Source organism: Synchytrium microbalum (assembly GCF_006535985.1).
Source record: "Synchytrium microbalum strain JEL517 chromosome Unknown SmJEL517_scf0004, whole genome shotgun sequence".
Lineage (NCBI taxonomy): Eukaryota > Fungi > Chytridiomycota > Chytridiomycetes > Synchytriales > Synchytriaceae > Synchytrium > Synchytrium microbalum.
Window position 1 is genome coordinate 581,717 of NW_022158353.1, and position 21,828 is coordinate 603,544.

Sequence of the window (21,828 nt, forward strand, 5' to 3'; positions counted from 1 at the left end):
CAAGCCAGGCTGTAGGTAGTTAATATGGACTCTGTCAATACCAAGTCCAGGGAGCAGCTGGAAGACTAAAGGACACAGTCATTCTCAAAACCGATTCAGACAGGTTCTCACAAATTCGAAGGATCAACCCATTTGTATTTCAGATAGCAGGCTTAACTTGCTCTATTTAGAGAATCTTGGCCTTCTCAAGCTCGAGTAATTGCAGCTTGATTTCTTCACCGCCCATTCCATAACCTGTTCAAGATAAATTGTTAAAGGGTTCATGAAGGTGAAGCAAAACGACCAGTACCTCTCATAGTTTTATCCTTGCCAATGACTCGATGACACGGTACAAATATCGGTATGGGATTACTTCCATTTGCAGATCCAACAGCTCGTACTGCCTTTGAGCTACCAATCTCTTCAGCGAGTCGGGAATAGTCCCTAATGGTATTCAGTGGTCAATCTCTCATCCACAGATATAATACCACAAAAATAATCAAGTCGAAATACCAAGCATCCATATAGCTCTTACCAAACACTTCCAAAAGGTATAGTCTGCAACGCAGCCCAACACTTTCGTTGAAACTCAGTCCCAGTCAAGTGTTCAACAGGAGTCCTGAACTCTTTCAATTCACCATCAAAATACCGTGCCAATTCTTCCTTTGCTAGTTGCAAGACACTATGTTGATCGTCCATGTCGATTTTAGGGATTGATGTCTTGTGCTTTTTGGCGAATGCTACTAGATCAGGATGGGGGAGCCCGGTATCATTTGATGCATCTTCGGATTTAGTATTTAGATGCACGTATACGAGGGATGTTGATGTAGCTGCTAGTGTTAGGAATCTATTGTTTGGGAATGGTGCAAATGAGTATGTGAGGAGTCTGTTCATGTTGTTGGTGTTGGTAATAGCAGATTTGGAGACTCTGAGCCTTGCAGATTTAGGCATAATGACGGATTACTATGCTTCTTGTATCGATTGATGATAAGTTTGGAATTTGAATGTGCGGCAGTTACTGAAGCAACAATTACAAACGCATTAGGCAGACGTAGAGTAAACTGAGAGAAACTGAGCAGAATTGGCTGGAACCAACTTCTCTAGTTTCTGGAAATACTCTTGGTAGCAGGCTAGAGCCTGCTGCATTGCTTCTTGGAAGGCGTTTTCTTACGTGGATGGTAACTCTTCAGCCAAGCTGACACTATTTCTGCTTAATCACGCCTAGCGAGGAGCAAGACATCTGCTAATACGTTAGACAGTGCAATTGGAGATGCAAAATTATCGAAAGTGAGTCTGTATTTGCCTTCTTTCGCCTTCATTAGAACGCTCGTTTTGGAAATATTCACAGAACTGTAAGTCTACATAAGGGCAAATCGAAACTACATATGCCGGTTTAGTATCTCAAGCTGTCCGCTTTGTGCTTGATTCAAGAAAAGTGACACCGCGTTTCATGGTGTCATCCCCGAGTTTAAAACCAACTCTTGGTCTGTGCTTGAAACGTTGACGTGTACAACGGAGAACGGACGAGTGTTTTCATATCATGTCCGCTGTATCAGTTCTGTGCCATGAGATGCAAGTGAGGCTTCATGTCATTTGGTTGCTGCTTGGTGTTAAAGCTTCACTCTTGAAACAAAGGAATCTTCTGCTCGAACCTCACAGTTGTTTACCTCGACGGCCACAAGTCGCACAGCACTTTGCCACACTCAATATCTCGACTATTGGAAGGCCAGTATATGCCTTTTTATAGTAGCGATGGCACGGAATCAATGCAAGCTGCAGTAGAAATCCACAAAGAAATAGCAAACAAACTTCGACACATCAAAGAAACCAACAACGAACTGGTGGACAACTTCCGTATGTTAAGTAATGGTATAGGAATGCTCAAGAATGATGTCAAGAGCAACAAGAATGGAAAGAGTAACAAAATCAACGATTTACAAGCTGGACTAAACAACACGTCATCTGGAGTGTATCTGCCGCATCTCATATGAAACCTATGGCAGTACAGCCTGTAGAGCCTACATCCGCTGTACGTGTCGATCAAAGTGAAACGTCGATTGATTCTGTACCAGTGACTTCTGGAGTGACGATCTACTGTAGTCAAAGGCTGTACGTCGAGATTCATATTGAAAGCAACCAAGTCTACCACGTCTTGCATAGGAAATATCCTCTACTATGCGAATTAATGACCCAATACCAAAACGCATGGAGATACAGCTCGCTGCAGTGTAACCTCACCCTTACCATCTTCGACGTCGCCAAATGGAATCTGCAGATAGACAAGCAGAATAAAGTGAACGTGTGCATATTCATGGATGTATTGTTGCGTAGTGTCTATCCAACTCGCCCGTAGTAATTGCATGCATCTCAAGTCGCATCTGGAGAGAACAATGTTGTGAAATTGGTCAGGGATGATTACAGTACTTTTTGGAAGAGGGAGTTGTGTGATCGTGGAGAGAGATGTCCTGGTACCAGTGGAAAAAGTGATTACGGAAGCGCCCGTTGTTGCAGAGTACATGGATGCCCGGAAGCATATCAGATGCTCAAGCTGTAAAAACAAGGACTACACCGTTTTATCCCTGATGCTTATTATGCTGTAAATGGATTCATACTTCTGTTTACATAACGGCTTGCTATTTTTCTTGGAGCTGTATTGCTTTGTGAGATGGTTTTCGTAAATGCATCCTAAACCATACTCAAGGTTTTGCAGTATCAGCATTTGTCACATCATCATCGACAGCATCTGCTTCTGATGTTGGAGCTCCTGAACAAGTAACTTCTCGAGTTACTGTTCATTGTGTCAAATGCTGTACGTTAACCTCTCCGCTTTCAGTTAAAAGCAACAACCATTAACACTCTTAAAATATTAGGAAGTACCCTATTTGAATACGAGTCGATGGTAAAATACAGCGGAACCGTGACGTACAGTGAACTTTACTGTAGCGTCAACGTGAAAACAACTGAAAACAAAAGGTGGAGAGTGCAGTCAGACCTTAACCGACATTATCGCTGTGATCTGCGTGGCTGTCTTGTTCGACGGGCTTTCGCCTTGGAGCAAGAAGTATCCCAAGAAGTATCCCAAGTACATGCATCTCAGGTCGCATACAAGCTGAACAATGTGGCCAAACTGGTCCTGGATGGTTATGCTGACACCATTTGGGAGAGACAAGTATGTCATCGAGAGGGTTGCAATGGCGCTGTTGGAAAAAAGGCTGGAAAAAAATGGCATTTTGTTGTAAAATACACGGATATAAAAATGCTCAACCTGTGATAACAATGTCGCATACTTTTTATCTCTTTTGCCACCACTTACAGCCGTATCTGCAGCAGATTGATAACAACCATCTTGTATCATAAGTCAAAAAAAGTCTATGCTATTAAACTGCAATGCTCAAGTTTGGTCCTGCTGAACGGAAAAGAATCAACATATTACTGTTCATGAAGGTCTTTATAATAATCCAAAACGACAAACTATGGTAGAATATGGTACAAGCTATCCTAATAATAATCCCTCAATATCTGTATGATGGCTCCCGTCTCGCAACACCACTAACATTCCCTCTCATCCCATCCAAATCCCGCTCCCTCTCTCGAGCCCTATCAGCATCGCGCTGAGTTCTCGCAGCACCATATCGATCCTCAACAGGTTCGTATGTTCTATTACGTGGTGATGTAGGCTCAGGCTCATACGCTCTGCTACGTGTTGAATCATCTTCACGGTCACGGTATGCTCGTTCACTTCTCGTACCCAAATCAGAACGATCCGGTAATCCGAATCGATCATCAGCAACACCTCGTCGATCATCTGTTGCAGCACCCCGTGACTTGTCTCGTAACAAATCACGTTCGTACGCACGTTCTTGGGAACGTGAGCGACCACGAGCGGTCCGGATTGGTGATTTGGTTTGTGTGGATTCGTATGTTGATATAGATGGCTCGATTATTTTGCCTTCAGTGTGAGTTACTGTGGGGCCACGTGGGTCGCGACCTGTTTTATTCCAGTCTCGGTTGGAGATACCGACTGTTGCGCCGCCTACGGCGTCTGGTTTGTCGCCATCAACCCATCTAACGACGAGAATATTTGTTAGTACGTGATGAGGTAAAAATGGCTTTTCGTCTATTGAGGCCATATTGAAAAAAAATTCAAACTACCATACCTTAACACAGTCTGCGTGCTATCATTAACCTTCTGGTAAGCAACCATATCCCTCTCCCGTTTCAAGTCTCGTAATTCAGATTCCAGACGAGCCTTGGTGCTAGCCTCACGAGTAACCTGCTCATTATATTCTGATCGTAAATCAGCCAGCATCTTCTTAAACTCTCCTCTGAGTTTCTGAGATGCAGCTGTAGATCCATCATATCGATCAAGAGCTCCTGGACCTCCAACATTCTCAAGTCGATAATCTTGAACTCGGTATTGCAAGTCATTGACTTCACGACGGAGTTTGTCGATAGAGTTTTCGTATCGTTTACGTTCTGATTCGAAATCAGTTTGGTTTCGAGTCATACGGTCCATTTCTTTGACGATACCGTCCAACTATGTTTGAAAGGATCGTTTTGTGAGACTTCAAACAACAACAAAAAAAGGGACACCCTATATGATTACGGACTACAACAGTACACACCTCACGGTGCGCTTTACGCTCACGAATCTCGCGCTCTTTGACTTCATCCTCCAAATCAGCCTTTTGCTCCTTGAGTCGAATAATGGTGCTCTGCAATTCATCAATCTTGCCAATAAGCTGGGCTTCTGCTGCCATACTACGTGGCCTATTACGTGCTTCCGAAGCTTCAGACTGTGCCTTATCAAGCTGTTTCCTCATAGCATCCATCTTAGCAAGCGCATCATCACGAGCATCCTGAGCGTCTTTAAGCATAGCTTCAGCTTCACGTCGTTCAGTTTCACGACGAGCCATAAGGATTTGATGTTCACGATCTACAGAAGCTAATTCTGCTCGGATGGCCTCGAATTCAGATAATTGAGCTTCTACATCCTTGACTCGTTTAGCTGATTCTGCTTTGAGCTTTTCGTTTTCTTCTCGATTACGTTTGGTGGTGGTGGAGATTTGGATCTTGAGGTCGTCCATCTCGTTACCCATCTTTTCAGCTTTTTCACGAGCTGATCTGAGTTCTTGCTGGAGTAGTTGGGCAGCGGATTCATACTGTTTATTCTTGGATATTAGAGCTTGGAATTCGTCATCTCGTTCACCTTTACTCTTTTTCAACTCTTCAACTAGCTCGTCCAATTCATTATTGAGTCGATCCTTTTCTTTATCGGCCTTGGCACGGACATCGGCAGCTTGACGTTCAGCCAATTCAGTACGTTCACGTAAATCATCGATTTCAAGCTCGTATTTCTTCTTGAGGGTTTCTAATTCATCGTTATGGCGTCTCCTTAGATCGTTGGAGTCAGCTTCGTAGCCTCCTCGTGATGCTGATTGGTCACGGCGGTAGTCGGTACGTCGACCACGATCACTTTCATCACGATCATAACGAGACTTTAGCTTTTCCATTTCCATATCATGACGAGAAGATACGTTGCGCATCTCGTCACTTAATTTACGTTCTGTTTCGTCCAGCATGCGGCGGTATTCATCTCGTTCGCTGCGGATTTTAGACATTTCCATTTGCAAATCAATCATCTTTTGTTGAGTAGATGAAAAGTCCTTGCCGTGTTTCTGACCCATGGCGTTGTTTTCAGCAACGACTCGGTTGACCTGCTTTACAAGGGAGTCTATAGAGTACTTTTCACTACCACCGTTACGACCGACATTACCAAGAGATTGAGCGGCTGAAGTACTTAGTTCTTTATGTACTCGTTGGAGTTCTCGTTCGGTACGAGCTTGGTCGGCTTTAGCTCGTTCCAAATCATCTTGAGCACGGATGAGTCTGTCTTCCAAATCAGCAGCAGTGTCACCTGGTGGTCCACGACTACGTGAGCGACCTCCACGACCTCGTGATTCTTCGTCTTCGTCTCTACGAGCTGACCGCGAAGCATGGCCTTTGGCTTTCTGTAATTGATTTTCCAGAGTAGCTACTTGTACTTGTAGAGCAGCAATTGCCCTACGTGCTTCAGGAGATTCTTTAGATGCAGTGTAGGCAGCAGCATAAGCAGCTTCCTTGTGCATATCGAGCTGATTCGTGACTTCTTCCAATTCTGCACCCATATTAGCGACTTCACGTTCTTTAGCTTCTATTACAGTTGAGTCATCTTCATGTTGGACTTGAAGACGCGTGATGGTTTCACGAGACGACAAGAGTTCATCTTTGGTTGCTGCGAGTTCAGCTCGAGTAGTAGCTAATTCTAATTTCAGTCTACTAGAATCTCCTGGAGATCCACCGCGACCTGGAGTATTTTCAGGAGTATTATATGGATTACGTGAAGCTAGACGGTCTCGTTCTTCTTTTAGACTTCTGACTTGATCCTGATATCGTCCTAATTCATTCTTCATTGGCTCTTGATCGGCTTCCATACGACCAATAGAGTTATTCAACATGTCAATCATATGTTCTAGCTCTCGTACTTTGGCTTCAGCTGACGCCAACTTTTGTGTAGTAGTGAAACCAGATGCATCCTGCCCATTTAGATCAGTATAGCCATGGCCACCACCATTACGATTCTTCATGACTTCCCATCTGAGGACACCTCCTAAATGTTTCAATACAGCTCGTTCCACTTCCATAAGTTTACCGGTAATCTTCCATAACTCGGTAGCTATAGCATCTACTTTTTTATTGGCTTGGGCAAGCTGATCTTGAGCAGACCGTGTCTGTTCTGGATTGCCAGAATTCAAACGAGTTAGATTTAGAGCAGCCTCACGGACTCGAGATTCAAGAGCCAATCGAGAGTGGAGACTAGCTACTTGAGCAGATAGATTTGCTAGTTCACGTTTCTGGATTTCGTATTTGTCTGAAGACAAGACTGGGAAGCCTGCCGCATCCAACAAAGCTTCCTGTACTTGTAGCTGCATCATCATATCATCGGCTCCTGGAAGTCCTGATCCCTGATCACTATTACGGCGAAGATGGCCAGCACTTCGCTGGGATTGAGCATCCCTACTAGGTTGTTCTCCGAAATTAAGAGCAGCACCTATGGGAGAGAGTTAGCAAAGCAAGTCAGATGCTATATTATGTCTACAACGCGAACCTATCGACTTTGAGCTAATTCCAAACGTAGCATCAGGATCTCGAGGTCCTGATTTACCAGACCGACCAGTGACGGACGTGTAATTAGAAGGATTGGGTGATATAGCCCGACTACGACCTTGGCCTCGTTGCTCACTATCGGAGCCTGAATCAGGCAGACGATCTCGAACTATACGTTGTTTCGGATCTCGAGACCTTTCACGTCTCTGTCCACCATCAGCGACTGATGACGCTGCATTCTGTCTCGATTCGGCGAATGATGATGCTGTATGTGCTGTGTTTGTAGGTGAATGTCTTCGTTCACGGCCTGGGGACTTTGATTTATCTGCATGGCGAGTTTCAGAGAAGCAGTTAAGAGATGAAAAAGATGATGCGTGAGAACTAGAAGCTTGATAAATACCTTCACGACGGACACGTTGCGGTGGCAAATCTCTCAAGACATCGGGTTTGTACGGCAGAGCGCTCATCTGAGGGGGGCTATTAGGTATTTCAGAAGACGCAAAGTCTTCTATTTGGGACAAGATGTCTGATATAGGTCGACTTCGTTCTTGGTACTGTATTAAACGAGCATCGTTAAGAAAGTGTTATTTTCTGACTGTGCAAGCTTCTCGTCAAGGTGTCGACCGAAACGTCTCCAAAAAGCTGATGACGATAAAAGCAACGAAATCTCTACCTTTTCAGCTGGAGCTTGACGCCTCTGTTGATAGCCCTACAGATACATTCAGTCCTGTTAAGTAAATGCAACTCCGACAGGAAGAAACTCGAGACAAAGGAGCTTACTGCTGCAGGGGGTCTGGACATTTGAGATTGAGATCCAGATGTAAGACCGACTCCAACTTTCCTTGGCGGAAGGATTGGTCTGCTATAGTCGCTGGGCTTGCTGGATGACTTTGCTTGAAACCATTTGCTACTAGCCATCTTTGCCGTTTCTCTTTGATTGGCTGGATCGACGAAAAGACGAAAGAGTGGGGGGAGTGGGGCAGTGCCTTCTTTCGTTGTGAGAGACATAGTTTCGGAGGAAGGATCCGCACTCTCTTACTTTGATTATTTCAACTGACATCTCTTAGCGCACATTTTGCTCCTCTGTATGGTTTCGTGAGTGTGAGAGCCGCTTTCTTGTGTTTCGACAACTTTGCACTTTGCACATCTCTGGACAAACCTAGCAATTGTAGGGTAGATACACATAATTTATATCTCGAGATACATAGTTTACTTGAGTACTACTGTTTAGCATCAACAACACAAACTTTTGCAGGCTTGTTGCTCACCTCACAGAGACAACGAGTGACGCAGATGAACAACCAAGTGTCGCGAGAGAGCAAGCCTCCATAGTAACTCCGTGGGGGCAATAAAATGATATGAAATTACAAAACGTCAGTAAGACGGCAAGACACTGGAATTTGAAAGCCATCACTTCCAAGTTACAATGACTTTACTATTAGAGCAGCAAAGTTAGATGAACCAACACCGTGGACGTGGATTATGGAACTCTTTGATATATTCGACTGTACAAATGCAGGCACAGTACCTCTTCGAATGTGCTTCATGCCGAAATTCCAGTACATTTGTTGAGACTATAATCAAACCCCAAAATTTAAACAACTAAGCCAAGACCAGGATCAAATTTCGATTAAAAGGACTTTGTGTTGATGGTCGATTAAACTTGCTACGATAAGCATTCCTTTCACTCGGCGATGACCTCACATTTCTAGACCTAACGAGGTTATCCACGACAATTTGCAAGAACTGTGTGGTCAACTTAAATCATCCTAAAACGTGCTGAAACGTGCCAATCGATGAAATTTGGATATTTATGAATTCATGCTAATGTTGAGACCATGACATGTGCAAACCGGTAAATCCGTGTCGTTGGCTAAACAAGCCATTATGCCATCTTGCAATCTGGTCTGAAGACTGAAACACTGCTACACTTTTGCCAACCTTTGCTTGCTGATTTGGATATTGACGTTATCATTTGATTTTTGTTTATGTACTATATGTGTTTGCATCCTCCAACAAGGGCAGAGTACTAAATACATCTTTGGATGAAACCGTTACTAGAATTACAACACGCCACTACTACTATATACCTTCACAATTTTTGTCAAATCCAGCTCATCACACCACATCGCAACATCCATTGGCAGCTTCGCAGCGACCAATTTCTGCCAATCAGGTTCCTTATACCGTCCCCTTCCACCCTTTTTACTCCTCAAACCTCCACCGGCTCCAAGAGCCTTCATCTGCTGTCTCTTGTTCTGAAACCATATCTGTACAGCCCGTGGAGTCATATCCAACCTCTCAGCCAGCATGTTTCGAATAGTGGTTTCGGGATAGCACGTAACTTGAAATACTTTACTGAATACTGCTAGAGACCGTTTATTTATTCGACCATTGATGGTGAGGATATGGTGTTGGCGCTTACGACGAGTGTTGGGTTCTTGTTTCTTTGGTGGCTGATCGTCATAGTCTGAATCGTTATTGTAGGCATTGGTGTCTTCATTACAGTCGGGATCTTCGTCATTATCGTTGGTGTCTTCTTCAATTTCGTCTTCTTGTATCATCATATTTTGGTGAAGGACAGCATGGTCCACAGATGCCGCAACGTCAACACCAGCGTCTCTACGTGCCGTTCTAGTGACCACCCCCTTCATACCAGTTCCATCACCAGATCCACCATTCTGAGCAGCAGGTTCCACCTCCCGGGCTTTGTCGTCCCCTTCAGTTTTCGTCTCATCATTTATCATGGTGTCACATATCGTGTCCGTGACCATAGCATAATCATCACCATCCAGCGATTCCAGGGGCGACAATGGCAGCTTCAGACCTTGTAAACTAGTGATAGTATTATCCTGGCAGCAGCTTGCCTCTTCGTCGTCACTTGCTGGAGGTGATAAGTACACGGTTTCGAGATCAAACAAGTCGCCACCAATGTCACGGTAATCAGACTAGAACCAGATGAAAAGATTGAATTTATTAGCTTCTCTTTTAGTTTTCGTCAAGGACACCACGAAAATTCCTGCAACGTGTAAACCGAAAAATACAACATTATGCAAGTTGTATCACTCGAACTTTTTGAGAGCTACTTACCCAGACTAACGAGCATTCAGAAGGGGCTAACGATAAATCAGGTATTTCGTCCGTGGAATTTATGCATTGTTGTTGGTATGGTATGGAAGGTGACAACGGAGGTGATAAAAGCTCGGTAGTGGGAGTGACATCCAGGTGAATGCGTGACGACCAGGGCGAGACTTTGGGGTAGTAACCCATGATTGATATTTAATTCTTGTTGATTTTGCTTGCTCATATGCCGTGTTTCATATTTCAAAACCCGAAATTTCGGAAATGAAGGGCCTGGCCTGGACTGGCTTAGTCGGCGCATTGTCGGATATCGATCCAAAAACGCCTTGCATGCAAGGCAACTCCTCTCATGCAAGACGTTTCCATGGTGATCTGATGAATGCAAGTGTCTGAATTGATAGCCGTGATGGCCGTCTCATTTGGCCTCAAGTCACAGCGCGTTTACATGTGTGTTTGGTGTTTGGAAGCAAGTTGAGTTCCAAAAAGCAGGATGGTCCACAAATGAACGTGTCTTTCAGATTGGATCAACTTCAATATATTGATTGCCAGGAGATTCAGCTCTCGAACTATCGAACTAGGAGGTACACCGGCTGCCCCGTGCAAGTCTTGTTTTTGAAACTCCGACACCACCTTTTTCCTGGCCAGCAGCAAAGGAGCAAAAAGACCGTGAATCAATGTACTTGCCCATTCCTGTGTAAAATATATATATCTATAATTTCCATGCGATTAATACATACATAACTCCACACTAGAAGGCCTCTCTACTGTTCTGCACCAGCACCATCGGCGACGTCCTCCCAAGACGTCGGAGGCTCTTCATCCGTCTTCTTCCCCTCATCCATCTCATCACTGTTCTTCTCAACAGTACCATCCTTGACCGTTGTTGGTGATGGTGATAACGCTTCTGACGAATTACCAGCATTTGCTTTACCATCAGGTTTCACTTTAATTGCCTTTCGTTTCGATACTGACTCCCACCCTTCCTGAGACTTAATAATATCCACAGACCGTGCGAGGTGATTATCTACAAATCGTTGTTTAAGAGAGGCCTCGGCATCTTTCAGCCTCTGTTCAACTTCATCGGGTAGTAGTGCAGTTGATGTCAAGATTACTATAGCTTTACTATTACCCTCGTATAGTTTGATATTTAGATTGATTTCGGCTGTATAGAAGAGACTTCGAAGAGCGACCTCAATGTCTCTAGATGAGATACCAAAGTTGAGTCCAGATATTTCAATTCCATTATAGAATTCTACGGTATTCGCAACTGCATTGGGCTTGACGACAAAGGGCATATGAGGCGTTGCATCTGCTACATCACTTAAGAGGAATGGTGGTATAGTTGGTATTTTATCCAAAGCCTTTTTTATAGAGAGTTGTTGACCTCGGATTGTAAGAGTGAGGCCAAAATGAGGTACATAGATTTCAGCGAGCCTTTGCTGACTTGCTTTTGCTAGAGACAGTTCATAGTTCTCTTGCGTTGTATCCTTTACAAAGTCTTCAAGAGCCTTCTCAAGTGACTTGACCCATAAAAGATTCCTTTGTGCATACTTCACAATATCGAATGGATAGTCAGAATCTGAAGCAATAGGAGCTGGCGGTACTGGTACGGATGTCGACGGCTGCGGTTGAGGTCGCGAGAATGCCGCTTCACCTGTTTGATGAAGATCATTTAAACCAAAACATACAACGTCTAACATAGCTAATGACGTCTGACACTTTTACTGCTGCTTACCTTTTGGAATAATTCCCAAAGCTTCAGCCATCAGTCTGTTTCTCTCCGCAATCAAACAGGAATCATCACAGGCGACCACCATTGCAGCATTACCCTGAGACTCTGCCCAAGCTCCACATATGACTTGTAGCGCCTTGTTTCCACAAACGCAACTACGTGTAATCTGGAAGACACACGGCTTATCTTCAGCACAATAAGAGGTTCCATGGCAGTTTTGAGCACAAATGTGACCACATATAGGTCGAGTTCGACCACATTTTGCAAGACATTTGTGGGTGTCATCAATACAATTAGCCGTATGGCAAAACCGTAAGCATTTATGTTGACAAACTGTGATGGGCCTTCGTCAGTAAAACTGCATTGCAAAAAAAGCAGACTCTCACAACATACCTGTGATGGGTTTCAGGCAAGGGTTACCGCAAGATGGTAGACCAACTATTTAGTTGCAAGAAAATGAGGATCAGGTAAACACAGCTTGAAAAAAAAATGTCATGTCGATAATCATACCTCGGGAACATGGTATATTCGGCACGAGCCTTTGCCCACAAGCACAAGGCTTCTGAACAAAGAATGGACATGGAGGACACGGTTCAGTATCGGGATGACAATTATGAGGCGTTGAGGGATGGCCGCATTCTCTCGGTCGTTGACAAGGATAAGAGCATATAGGAGCTAGCGTTCCACCTAGGCATAAATCAACAAGCAGCATGAGCAAAACATACCAGTGTGACAAGGACTGATAGCTTCGAATGTTGGAACGTACAAGGTATTGGCGGATACATTCTCGTTCTACCGCATGAGCATGATAACTCATCAAAAGTCACTCCTTCAATACAATCATGACAAGGCCCTGCGTGACCACACTCCATTCGACATTGATGTGATTTGCACTATCGGGTATCAAGATTTCAAGTCAGGGCACAACCCACAAAACGGTCGAGACGAAAACTCAACAAACCTTAAGCATCTTCCCACACAGTTCATCACATAAATGATAATCCAAGTCACAACATCTATCTTGGCATTTGTGACGGCGACAAGTTTTCTGCTTGTTGCATTGTCTCTCACACAATGGGGGAGCGATGGCACCGTCACTCAATCGTTGAGTCAAGGAGCAGTGTAATTTCTTGGTTTCAGCACCACAGCGACATTTTATATCTAGGACTTTTTGACATTGTTCACTAAACAGAAAAGTAGGGTCAGCATTCAATCTAAGAAACTTCAATACAAGCCCACAAGTCAGTGTACCATGAACCGGTATGACACCGTTGTTCGCATGAATGACCACAAGGCAATCTCTTTCCACAGATAGAGTTACACGTGGGTATATCTTCAGTACAAGACATCCTTCCTTTGCCGTCAGTGAGAGAATCAACACTCGTAGCTCCACAAGGACACGTCATGACCAGACTTGGATCATACGGACACAATGTTTGATGCTTATCCATATCGACATGGCACTGGTTTGTTTAACAGTGAGTTAGTTTTGCAAGTCAAAACAAGAAGCACGAAGAAATATAGGTGAGTTCTTACAGGTTCTGTACAGCTATGTTCACCACATTCAAACTTGAATCCACAAGTTTCACCACAAGAGAATGAGATCTTGGCTGTTCCACAAGGGAATTCACGAGTATGCTTCTTACAGTAGCATGTATCTATTTCTACTATTTTACATTGAGGGCAATCTCCTTCGTGACATAAATCTTCACAAGAATGGAGACCACAGGATAGCATTCGACCGCAGGGACTTCCACATGACCTGTTTAGATTTGGCAAATCACTGCATTTGACTTTGAAGCTCATCCTGTCACAGTAGCATTTGACTAATGGGGCATAACCAACACAAGGAGGGCATGGGCCTGGATGACACTTTTCAGAGCAGTTATGAGTACAATTGCGGAGCTTTCCACAATATTGGCCACAAGAATGTGGTATCGACGAGAATTTATCAAACGATGGATTGAGTTGCTTTTCACAGAAGCAAGAGTAAAATGGCGCACCGTCTACATTAGTTTGACATCCAGGGCAGCGCCAAGTAGTTGACCCATCTAAGCTATTTGCTGTCGACTTTTTCGACCAGGTCATGACACACTTCAGATGAAATATGGCAAAACATGTTTTACAAGACCAGATTTCTGATCGTGGAAGTACGGCTTCAGTGCAGACCATACAATCGTATTTTGACGTTCGAAGACCTTCAGACAGTGTCGTCATTAAATCTTTATCATGTAAGGGTATGGGTGGTATTGGGACTGGTTTTGCTACTGGTATTTGAGGCTTTGGTGGTAGAGGTTGATAATTACGAGGTTGCTGTTGATTACGAGATTGATTGCGTATAGAGGATTCATCCATTCGTTGCTGTTGTAAAGGACGATTATCTCCAGCTCCTTGAGTAGTTGGACCTCTGCCATTACTACTACTAGTACCATTCTGTGATTGTGGATATTCAGATGGCATATTTCTATTATTAAAATCTTGAGCAGCTCCAGTACGAGCTGAATCAAATTGTCTGCCTCCTTGTCGTTGACCTGTTCCTGTTGACTGGGGCCTATTAGCTCCAAGCACCGATTGAGGCCAACCACCTTGTGCTTGTGGATTGGCCCTTCGTTGATCAGGATTGGTGTCACGGCTAGATGATGGCTGAGATGGGTCATATTGTTGTTGTCTGTTTCTCATTGGTTGTTGCTGTTGTTGACTACTAGATGGACGAGATGACTCCTGTGCTCTAGCATTACTACTATTGCTATCATAACTATTTCTGGGTGGTTTATTGGATGATGTAGCGGATGAAGTAGGTGCAAAGACTGGTGAATCAGGGTTGAATGCAAATGATGCGTTGGATGACAGTGACGATGCGTCAACTCTTGCATTAACAGAGTTCGTAGCACCTTGTCGATAGCTTCTAGTATTGGATTGTGCTGTATTCGTAGCAGATCTGCCAGCGTTTGCGGGAGATCCACTGCGTTCTATATGATTTGAGCTACCTTCACCAGAGACTGACACTCCACCAGAAGCTTGATCTACATTCGTAGCATCTTTCACAGGTTGTTGACCAGCAGTAATAGTGGTACCAGCAGCTCTATTTTGTCGTGCCTTCTTCCCTGGCCTCTTCCTTCTCACTTCCTGTTGTTGTGAACCTGCTGGAACCGTCGCATCAGTTGATGCCGGTTCAAAATTTGTTGTTGGGGTAATATAAGCGTACTGCGTAAAAGGCTGTGATGTCGTAGGCTGCTCGACCAACATCGTGTTATTATTATGTAGTTGTTGTTGTGGAGCTTGTGATTCTTTTTTTCGATGAGGTTTGGCTGTTGCTGGCTTCTTTGGCCTTGAAGATGGTGGAAGACTCGAAGAAGAGGAAGCAACTGATTCAATGTTACGATCTTCTCCAGTTCTAATGTCGGGAGGTTCACTCATCTTTAAATGAGTTTGTCCAGTCTTTGAGCAAAAAGCTTGCCCCAATGACGGGCCGTTTTAGACAGAGGATACCAGTAGAGTGACCTATAAATGAGCTTCTACGACTATATTCGCTTGTTTTGTATGAGCTTTCAAACAAACAAATGAATCTCAAGTGGGAGAGAGTCCAACGAGCAACACTTTTATATCACGATACAAAGAAATTGGAGCTTTAAGAAAACCCCGAATCCATTGATATGTGCCATATACGCGAACTAACACGTTGAGTCGGGCTCTCTACCCACAAAAAACTCCCTCACGTAGTGTGCTTTGTTTTGCTGGTAACTGGTGATTTGTGATTTCACACGGTTAAAAGTAGCTCATTAGCTCTGGCGTTCCGAATACTGTTGCGGTCGCTGCCAGCCTATAAAAGACAAGTTTTCACTTCTGCATCTTCATTATCAACCTTAAGCTTTACCAGAACAAAATCGACTGCAACGATGTCGTCTGCTCAAACCGTCCAAAAGTCGGACTCGGAATGGAGGGCCGTACTTAGTAAAGAACAGTTCAGGTATATATTTTGACAGGTCACACGTTTTTTTGGATTGCAATGATTTGATTCCTCGTGCATTTGAGCTACATCTGGTCGATCGCCAGTGGATCGAGAGTGATTGTAGCTGTACCAACACATAATCCCTACCTAGAGTGCTACGAATGAAGGGAACCGAGGCACCCGGAAGTAGTCCTATTGAGAAGTCGAAGGCGGACGGAATCTACGGTACGAATTTCGCTTCTATTAACCTCACAGACTTGTAACCAATCGCCTTCGTATTAGGCTGTGCTGGATGTGGTACTCCTCTTTACAAATCAACTACGAAATTCGATTCCGGTTGTGGTTGGGTACGTCGTCCAATAGTTTGATCGTTGATACTTTGCTTTTCTGCTGCAACAGCAGGAACTAACACTGTGATCTTTTGCATAGCCTGCTTTCTTTGATGCCATTCCTGGAACTGTTACAAGGCACGAAGACAACAGTGGCGGAATGCAACGCATTGAAATAACATGTACCGCATGCGGTGGCCATCTAGGCCATGTTTTCAAAGGTACGAATTGTTAAATGCCCAGTACTACCACAGTGCTAATTCATACGTACTAGGGGAAGGGTTTCCAACGCCGACAGATGAGCGGTACGTGTTAAATGAGCTAAGCGAAATTATGATTTAATTCTTTATTTAATTGTTGTTGTTTGGTTTCTAGGCATTGTGTAAATGGCATCTCTCTAAAGTTCAAGGACGAGAAGCTTTGAAGAGAAGTTATGTGACCTTTGTATTTGCTCGTGCCGTAACTTTTGTGATCTTACCATAAATGAATTGGGTTGAAGATCGTTTTGTGTGAAATTCCATTTGCTTGTGCTGTAGCTCTGTGATCGTACTATGAATCAAATCAGTTGAAGCACGTTCTTGCGTCTGCTTTGTGAACTGTGGAATTCCACCCCTTTGTCAAAAGCCAAGAATGCTGGGACGAACATTCATTTCAGGATCCAGATGCATCCGATATCGTAACAATGCATGGAAATCTATAAGTCAGCTCCCCTCCACTGTGCGTCATCGAAGCTTTGCTGCAAAACGAAAAGTGCAGCCTATCGCTATCAAAGTTCAAGACGTCGAACCGTTCAATACGCGTGGAAGATACGAATATTTTGAAACTACTGGTAAATATACACTAAGCTGCATTTGATATGTACTCCTACTGAAGAAATCTAACATATTCTCCTGACATCAACAAACGCAGGACCTCGTTTTTGGCAAAATCCGAGACTTCCCCTCTATGGAGTAGGTCTCATCATACTATTAGGTGGCTACTATTGGAGGTTCGTCACAGAGCTCAAAGCTTGGTTTACATGCACGCTCAAACGACCTGACACGTTTCTTTGGCAACAGTCACTTGGAAGAAGTTCCCGTATCTAAACGCAGGAGATTCATGAACATATCAGCTGCCGTGGAAGAGCGAATCAGTCGTGGTGAATATGCCAACCTCATGGCTCAATTCGGTGACCATCTGCTTCCGTCGTGGCACCCTTATACTAGAATGGCCAACAAGGTGTCTGCTAAGCTGATTGAAGTCACTGGCCTGAAAGATGCTTTTAAATGGGAAGTCCACGTTGTGGATGCGCCGATGGTGAATGCAATGGTTCTTCCAGGCAAGTAGTATTCTTACGCTTATCTACATCGAGGTAGCGAGGGAGCTTCCGCGAGCTCGTGAAGCCTTTGTACTAACTCGTTATGGACGGACGACGCAGGTGGCAAAATATTCGTGTTTACTGGTATCATGCCTGTTTGCCAGGACGAGCCGGGTTTGGCGGCGGTGCTAGGTCATGAAATCGGTCATCAAGGTAATGCAATCGCGCAGCTCTACATCATGGCACTCTTCTAACTCACTTTTTTTGACTTTTTTACTATAGTCGCAAGACATTCAGCAGAGAAACTAAGCTGGACCGTTACGTTCACCCTTCCATTTGTACTTATTATGGACATAGTCTTTGGGATGGGAACATTCAGTCAAGCCCTGCTTCAAGTCGGCTTCCTGTTACCCTTTAGCAGGAACATAGAATCGGAGGCTGATTTTATAGGTTTGTGAATGTGTTGTTGGGTTCTAGATATTGGCTGATCGGGAACAAACATTTTTCGTTTGCGGGAATAGGATTACAGCTAATGGCCCAGGCCTGTTATGATCCTGCAGCAGCTATAGGCATTTGGGAGAGGATGAAGAAAGTTGGCGGAGGTGGTTTGTCTATTGCATATCTGAGTACACATCCAAGCAATGGTACGTATTGACAATTTTCATTACACTTTCCTATTTTTCATGCTTTCGGGTTTTTTGGCGCTAGACTCCCGAATCACAGCTATAAAAGCATGGCTACCGGATGCTGAACGGGTTTTAGAAAATTCTGATTGTCATCAAGTGAGGTCTATTTTCCGTCTTTATCCGACACACATCAAAACTCACGCTACTCGTATTATAGACCACATCGCTATTCAATCTCTTTGCTCGAAAAACACAAGAATCGGCGTCGTGGTGATAGGATGGCTATTGCGGCCTGATAATGTAGAAGTAGTGGGCCTTGAGGAGCAGCTTTAGAGATTCACAAAGGAGTATCCTGTATCTTTTCATTTTGGTGTTTGTACATTCTATTTTAATAATACCCAGACTTTCGAGTCTTTTTCTGCAGGATGAAGTAAGTATATCTCAATTGATTGCAACTGTGTTTTGACACATTTCCTCCCTGAGGCAAGATGTTTGTTTTTTACTGGGTGTTTATGGATTTGCCGATGTCCCTGATCATGGCATTGGACGTTAAGCAAAAAAGAAGACGTTATCTCGCAGTTAAATATCTCACTTGGAAATTGCCATGCTGACTTGATTCGGTGTTTGCTTGACAAACAATGGCAACGCATCCAGCAGAAAATTGAGCAAAAGTTGCAGGTGCTTGCTATCTGTACTCTTCATGGACGTTGTGGCAGACATGGGGGCAATCAGTCAAGTACTTCATTAATCAGGCTGCTTGTTTACCTTTCAGCAGGAATCTGGAATCATGGCTCATCAGCTAATTTAAAGCATGTGTTAATGTGCATAAGATACGAATCTTCCTATTTCTCGATCCTGTCGTCTAACTTTTTTTTACCTCCACTGGATGACAACCATTGGCTCAAACGTGCCAACCAGCTGCACCTATTGGCAGGTGGGAGTCGATGCCGAAAGTTGAGCGGAAGGTTTCATTTATTGCTAATGCAAGCTCATAGCCAACCAATGGTACGTCGCAGGACATCTTAATAGCTTTTTTGATAAAAATTTTGATGAATGTGAATACTGGTGACTATAATGCCGCTGGGAGAAGTTGCGGGACTTGGGAAAACATTTTTTTGTTTCAAAGAGGTTCTTCTATTCTTCTTTTATGATTTGCGTTTGTACATTTTATTTTCTTCAAATACACTAGTCGCTGTCTGTGAATGCTGTATACAAATAACAATCAAATTCTTGTTTATCTATTCAGACTTGTGGTTTGGGAAGACGTCTTGATGCTCCGACATGAACTTTGATGCGAAAGCGTCAGCACCAGTGATTATGAAGCGGTGACCGTGGCAGGTTAAAGCAGCACCTAAAAAAACATAAGAAGCATTGTTAGAGATTTGACTGCTGCAGGATTGCAACGGGTGAGGTGACTGGAAAAAAGGCAATGACCACTGGAGTCCTATTGCTTACCAAGATAAAAGTCAGCAGCTATATAGTACCCTTCACCATTTGGCTTCTTAACATGTCCACGTTCCATAAATTTACCACCAATAACTCCAGAATTCCTCTGATGTGGCTCAAAGATCGTAACAGTCTCGTCAGCCAATCGTAGCGACATGACGAATTTACGTTCCCGATCAACCTGTCTAGCCGAATCCAACTTAGCAGAGTACCGCAACACGATACCATCATAGAGTGCGGAGCGACGAGGATCACGTCTAGCGGCCGGGCCAGCAGAAATGCCAGGGAGTGAAGCACCAGCAGTATCATTTTCCGGCCTTTCAGCAGCCGGAGATGTAGCATTCCAGGAATCATCATCTTCAAGATCAAATTCATCAGCGTTTGAATACAATTCCATTCGTACGGGATCGAAATGGTCGATTCCGAATGTCTGGCGGTAGTGTTCACGTGTGAATTCATCACAGTCGCAGATAACAAAGGGACGGCCATACAAGTGGAGGACGGCGCCGATAACCAAGTCACGGTCTGTATAGCATTCGTCGGGTTTGAGAGCACCTCCTGGTGACGCGACATTGATACGTGCTGGGCGTTTAGGTAATCGACATCTTCGTAAGAATAGTGATGAGGCGCCGGGCATGGTTGAGCGTCCAGCATTTGCGGGGACTTGTTCACGGATTTCGATCGTGTCGTCAGACAAGAAGTAGTGGAGCTGCATTTTACGCAAATCACCGAATGCTGAGGTTGTGTCGTCCCAGACACAGTAGAAGCGGAGGACTCGTCTATCGTTTTCCAGGAATTGACGGAGAGAAGTTTGGGGTGGGCGAGGACGGGTAGCCTTCATTCTGGACATGAGTTCGGCTCTTTGTAAGGTGTATGGGTCGGCTGGGAAGGTTGAGCCGTTTGGAGGATCCATGTTTAATCCATTCAAAAAGTCCTGTATGACAAGATTCAGTTAAAGATCGCGGTTTGGAAACAAACTATCAAGATGAATCTCGGTGTTTTTTTGCGCATACCCTAGTGAATTGATCACACCCAACAATCTTGAATGTACGGGCGTAGAAAGTGACTTCTTGGTCAACATTCAAATCCTTGACTGTGTAGTGTTGTGCAATTGCTGAACCAGGTAATGGGATTCGGTGTCTTCGAATCAAAGTTCCTAGTAAAGAAACAAAAGTAAGTGTTGGGCCAAAGACGACACGCTATGCTTCTATTATGGAACACACCCTGAGGAATACCACTGTTAGCTGTCTTTGGTTCACTGACGTGAATAGAGTCATCTTCCAAGTAAAAGTAAATGTTGACTCTGAATTTAAATATTAATCGTGAGCAACGTGGCATCTCATTGACGAAACCAACAGATAGTTCTTTTTCTCACTTTCTAATTCTGTATTGTTCTTCACGTCTTTCGTGGACGGCTTCTTGGAAGTAGGCATAGAATCTCAACACCTTGAACGGACAAAGTGTTAAACGACTGCATTTCACGGCAACCAAAAAACTGTCATGGGCGACATTCAACATGCTCACCTTTCTATCAAAGACAACCCAAGCTGGTAGACCTTCAGCATCTGCACTCCCTTGAGGGTAAACTTCCAACGATGTGTGAACTCGAGATTGATCTTGACCAGGTAAGGTCTTGGCACCTAAACAATATCGTTTGAATGAGCTGGATATTGGGCATCAGGTGACATCTCAACCAGTAGCAGCAATTCCTTGATGTGGTTTCAACACTTGCCTATGCCAGGCTTCTCAGCAGAAAATACAGGAACTCCATTGCAATAATCAAACATGTGAGATTTTCGATGTTGAGGCAATTGCTATAAAATTTATAGATGTGAGCTACTACGATATTGCAAATGCGAAAAAAGCACCAACACCGTTCAGATGCAGGAGAACTTACGCTCTTTTCGAAATCAAATGTAGTCCCAGGCAAGAATGGGAGTTGCTTTTGCAGCGTATCGATGATAGGATCTGAGTGGCCCATTGTTTTATCTTCTGTTCCTTGCTCCAAAAGAATTGATAAATGGTAGGACGCGTTTGAAGATTTAGAGGTTGAACAAAATTTAAGTGATCGGAACTTGATCTTGCAAGTGTTATGTCCGGAGAATTTTCCATCGACCTTTGGTCTATAAAACGTTAGGTGATTGATGGTTTTTTGAGCAGTTGCGTTGCAATTGAAAAATCCAGCATGCTGAGGAGAGGTGATCGAAGTATATAGATCTAATATGGTCAGAGTGTATTGAATT

At 43.9% G+C, this 21,828-nt stretch overlaps 7 protein-coding genes across 7 annotated transcripts; 2 read left to right on the forward strand and 5 right to left on the reverse strand.

The window, feature by feature from the left end:
• Positions 1-166: 166 nt before the first annotated feature.
• SmJEL517_g01253 (uncharacterized protein) lies at positions 167-930 on the reverse strand (the record flags this gene model as incomplete). Its single annotated transcript, XM_031167181.1, has 3 exons — positions 167-234; positions 290-423; positions 515-930. The coding sequence occupies 3 exons, from the start codon at positions 928-930 to the stop codon at positions 167-169; spliced, it is 618 nt and encodes a 205-aa protein (XP_031026801.1).
• Positions 931-3,491: 2,561 nt separating this feature from the next.
• SmJEL517_g01254 (uncharacterized protein) lies at positions 3,492-8,043 on the reverse strand (the record flags this gene model as incomplete). Its single annotated transcript, XM_031167182.1, has 7 exons — positions 3,492-4,044; positions 4,137-4,516; positions 4,605-7,069; positions 7,127-7,450; positions 7,526-7,679; positions 7,799-7,834; positions 7,906-8,043. The coding sequence occupies 7 exons, from the start codon at positions 8,041-8,043 to the stop codon at positions 3,492-3,494; spliced, it is 4,050 nt and encodes a 1,349-aa protein (XP_031026797.1).
• Positions 8,044-9,188: 1,145 nt separating this feature from the next.
• SmJEL517_g01255 (uncharacterized protein) lies at positions 9,189-10,395 on the reverse strand (the record flags this gene model as incomplete). The annotated part of the gene is made up of 2 exons (XM_031167183.1): positions 9,189-10,073; positions 10,216-10,395. 2 exons carry the CDS (start codon positions 10,393-10,395, stop codon positions 9,189-9,191), a joined length of 1,065 nt encoding a protein of 354 aa, XP_031026796.1.
• Positions 10,396-10,967: 572 nt separating this feature from the next.
• Positions 10,968-15,355, reverse strand: SmJEL517_g01256 (uncharacterized protein; the record flags this gene model as incomplete). The annotated part of the gene is made up of 8 exons (XM_031167184.1): positions 10,968-11,860; positions 11,942-12,104; positions 12,173-12,282; positions 12,332-12,376; positions 12,449-12,625; positions 13,010-13,122; positions 13,190-13,401; positions 13,475-15,355. 8 exons carry the CDS (start codon positions 15,353-15,355, stop codon positions 10,968-10,970), a joined length of 3,594 nt encoding a protein of 1,197 aa, XP_031026799.1.
• Positions 15,356-15,834: 479 nt separating this feature from the next.
• Positions 15,835-17,542, forward strand: SmJEL517_g01257 (uncharacterized protein; the record flags this gene model as incomplete). The annotated part of the gene is made up of 6 exons (XM_031167185.1): positions 15,835-15,905; positions 16,039-16,112; positions 16,170-16,234; positions 16,317-16,437; positions 16,491-16,521; positions 17,275-17,542. 6 exons carry the CDS (start codon positions 15,835-15,837, stop codon positions 17,540-17,542), a joined length of 630 nt encoding a protein of 209 aa, XP_031026798.1.
• A 120-nt stretch (positions 17,543-17,662) lies between these two features.
• On the forward strand, positions 17,663-18,413 carry SmJEL517_g01258 (uncharacterized protein; the record flags this gene model as incomplete). The annotated part of the gene is made up of 5 exons (XM_031167186.1): positions 17,663-17,726; positions 17,796-17,963; positions 18,035-18,157; positions 18,222-18,295; positions 18,357-18,413. The coding sequence occupies 5 exons, from the start codon at positions 17,663-17,665 to the stop codon at positions 18,411-18,413; spliced, it is 486 nt and encodes a 161-aa protein (XP_031026795.1).
• Positions 18,414-19,377: 964 nt separating this feature from the next.
• SmJEL517_g01259 (uncharacterized protein) lies at positions 19,378-21,566 on the reverse strand (the record flags this gene model as incomplete). The annotated part of the gene is made up of 8 exons (XM_031167187.1): positions 19,378-19,490; positions 19,595-20,519; positions 20,599-20,741; positions 20,809-20,888; positions 20,961-21,031; positions 21,110-21,225; positions 21,312-21,399; positions 21,483-21,566. The coding sequence occupies 8 exons, from the start codon at positions 21,564-21,566 to the stop codon at positions 19,378-19,380; spliced, it is 1,620 nt and encodes a 539-aa protein (XP_031026794.1).
• Positions 21,567-21,828: the final 262 nt, after the last annotated feature.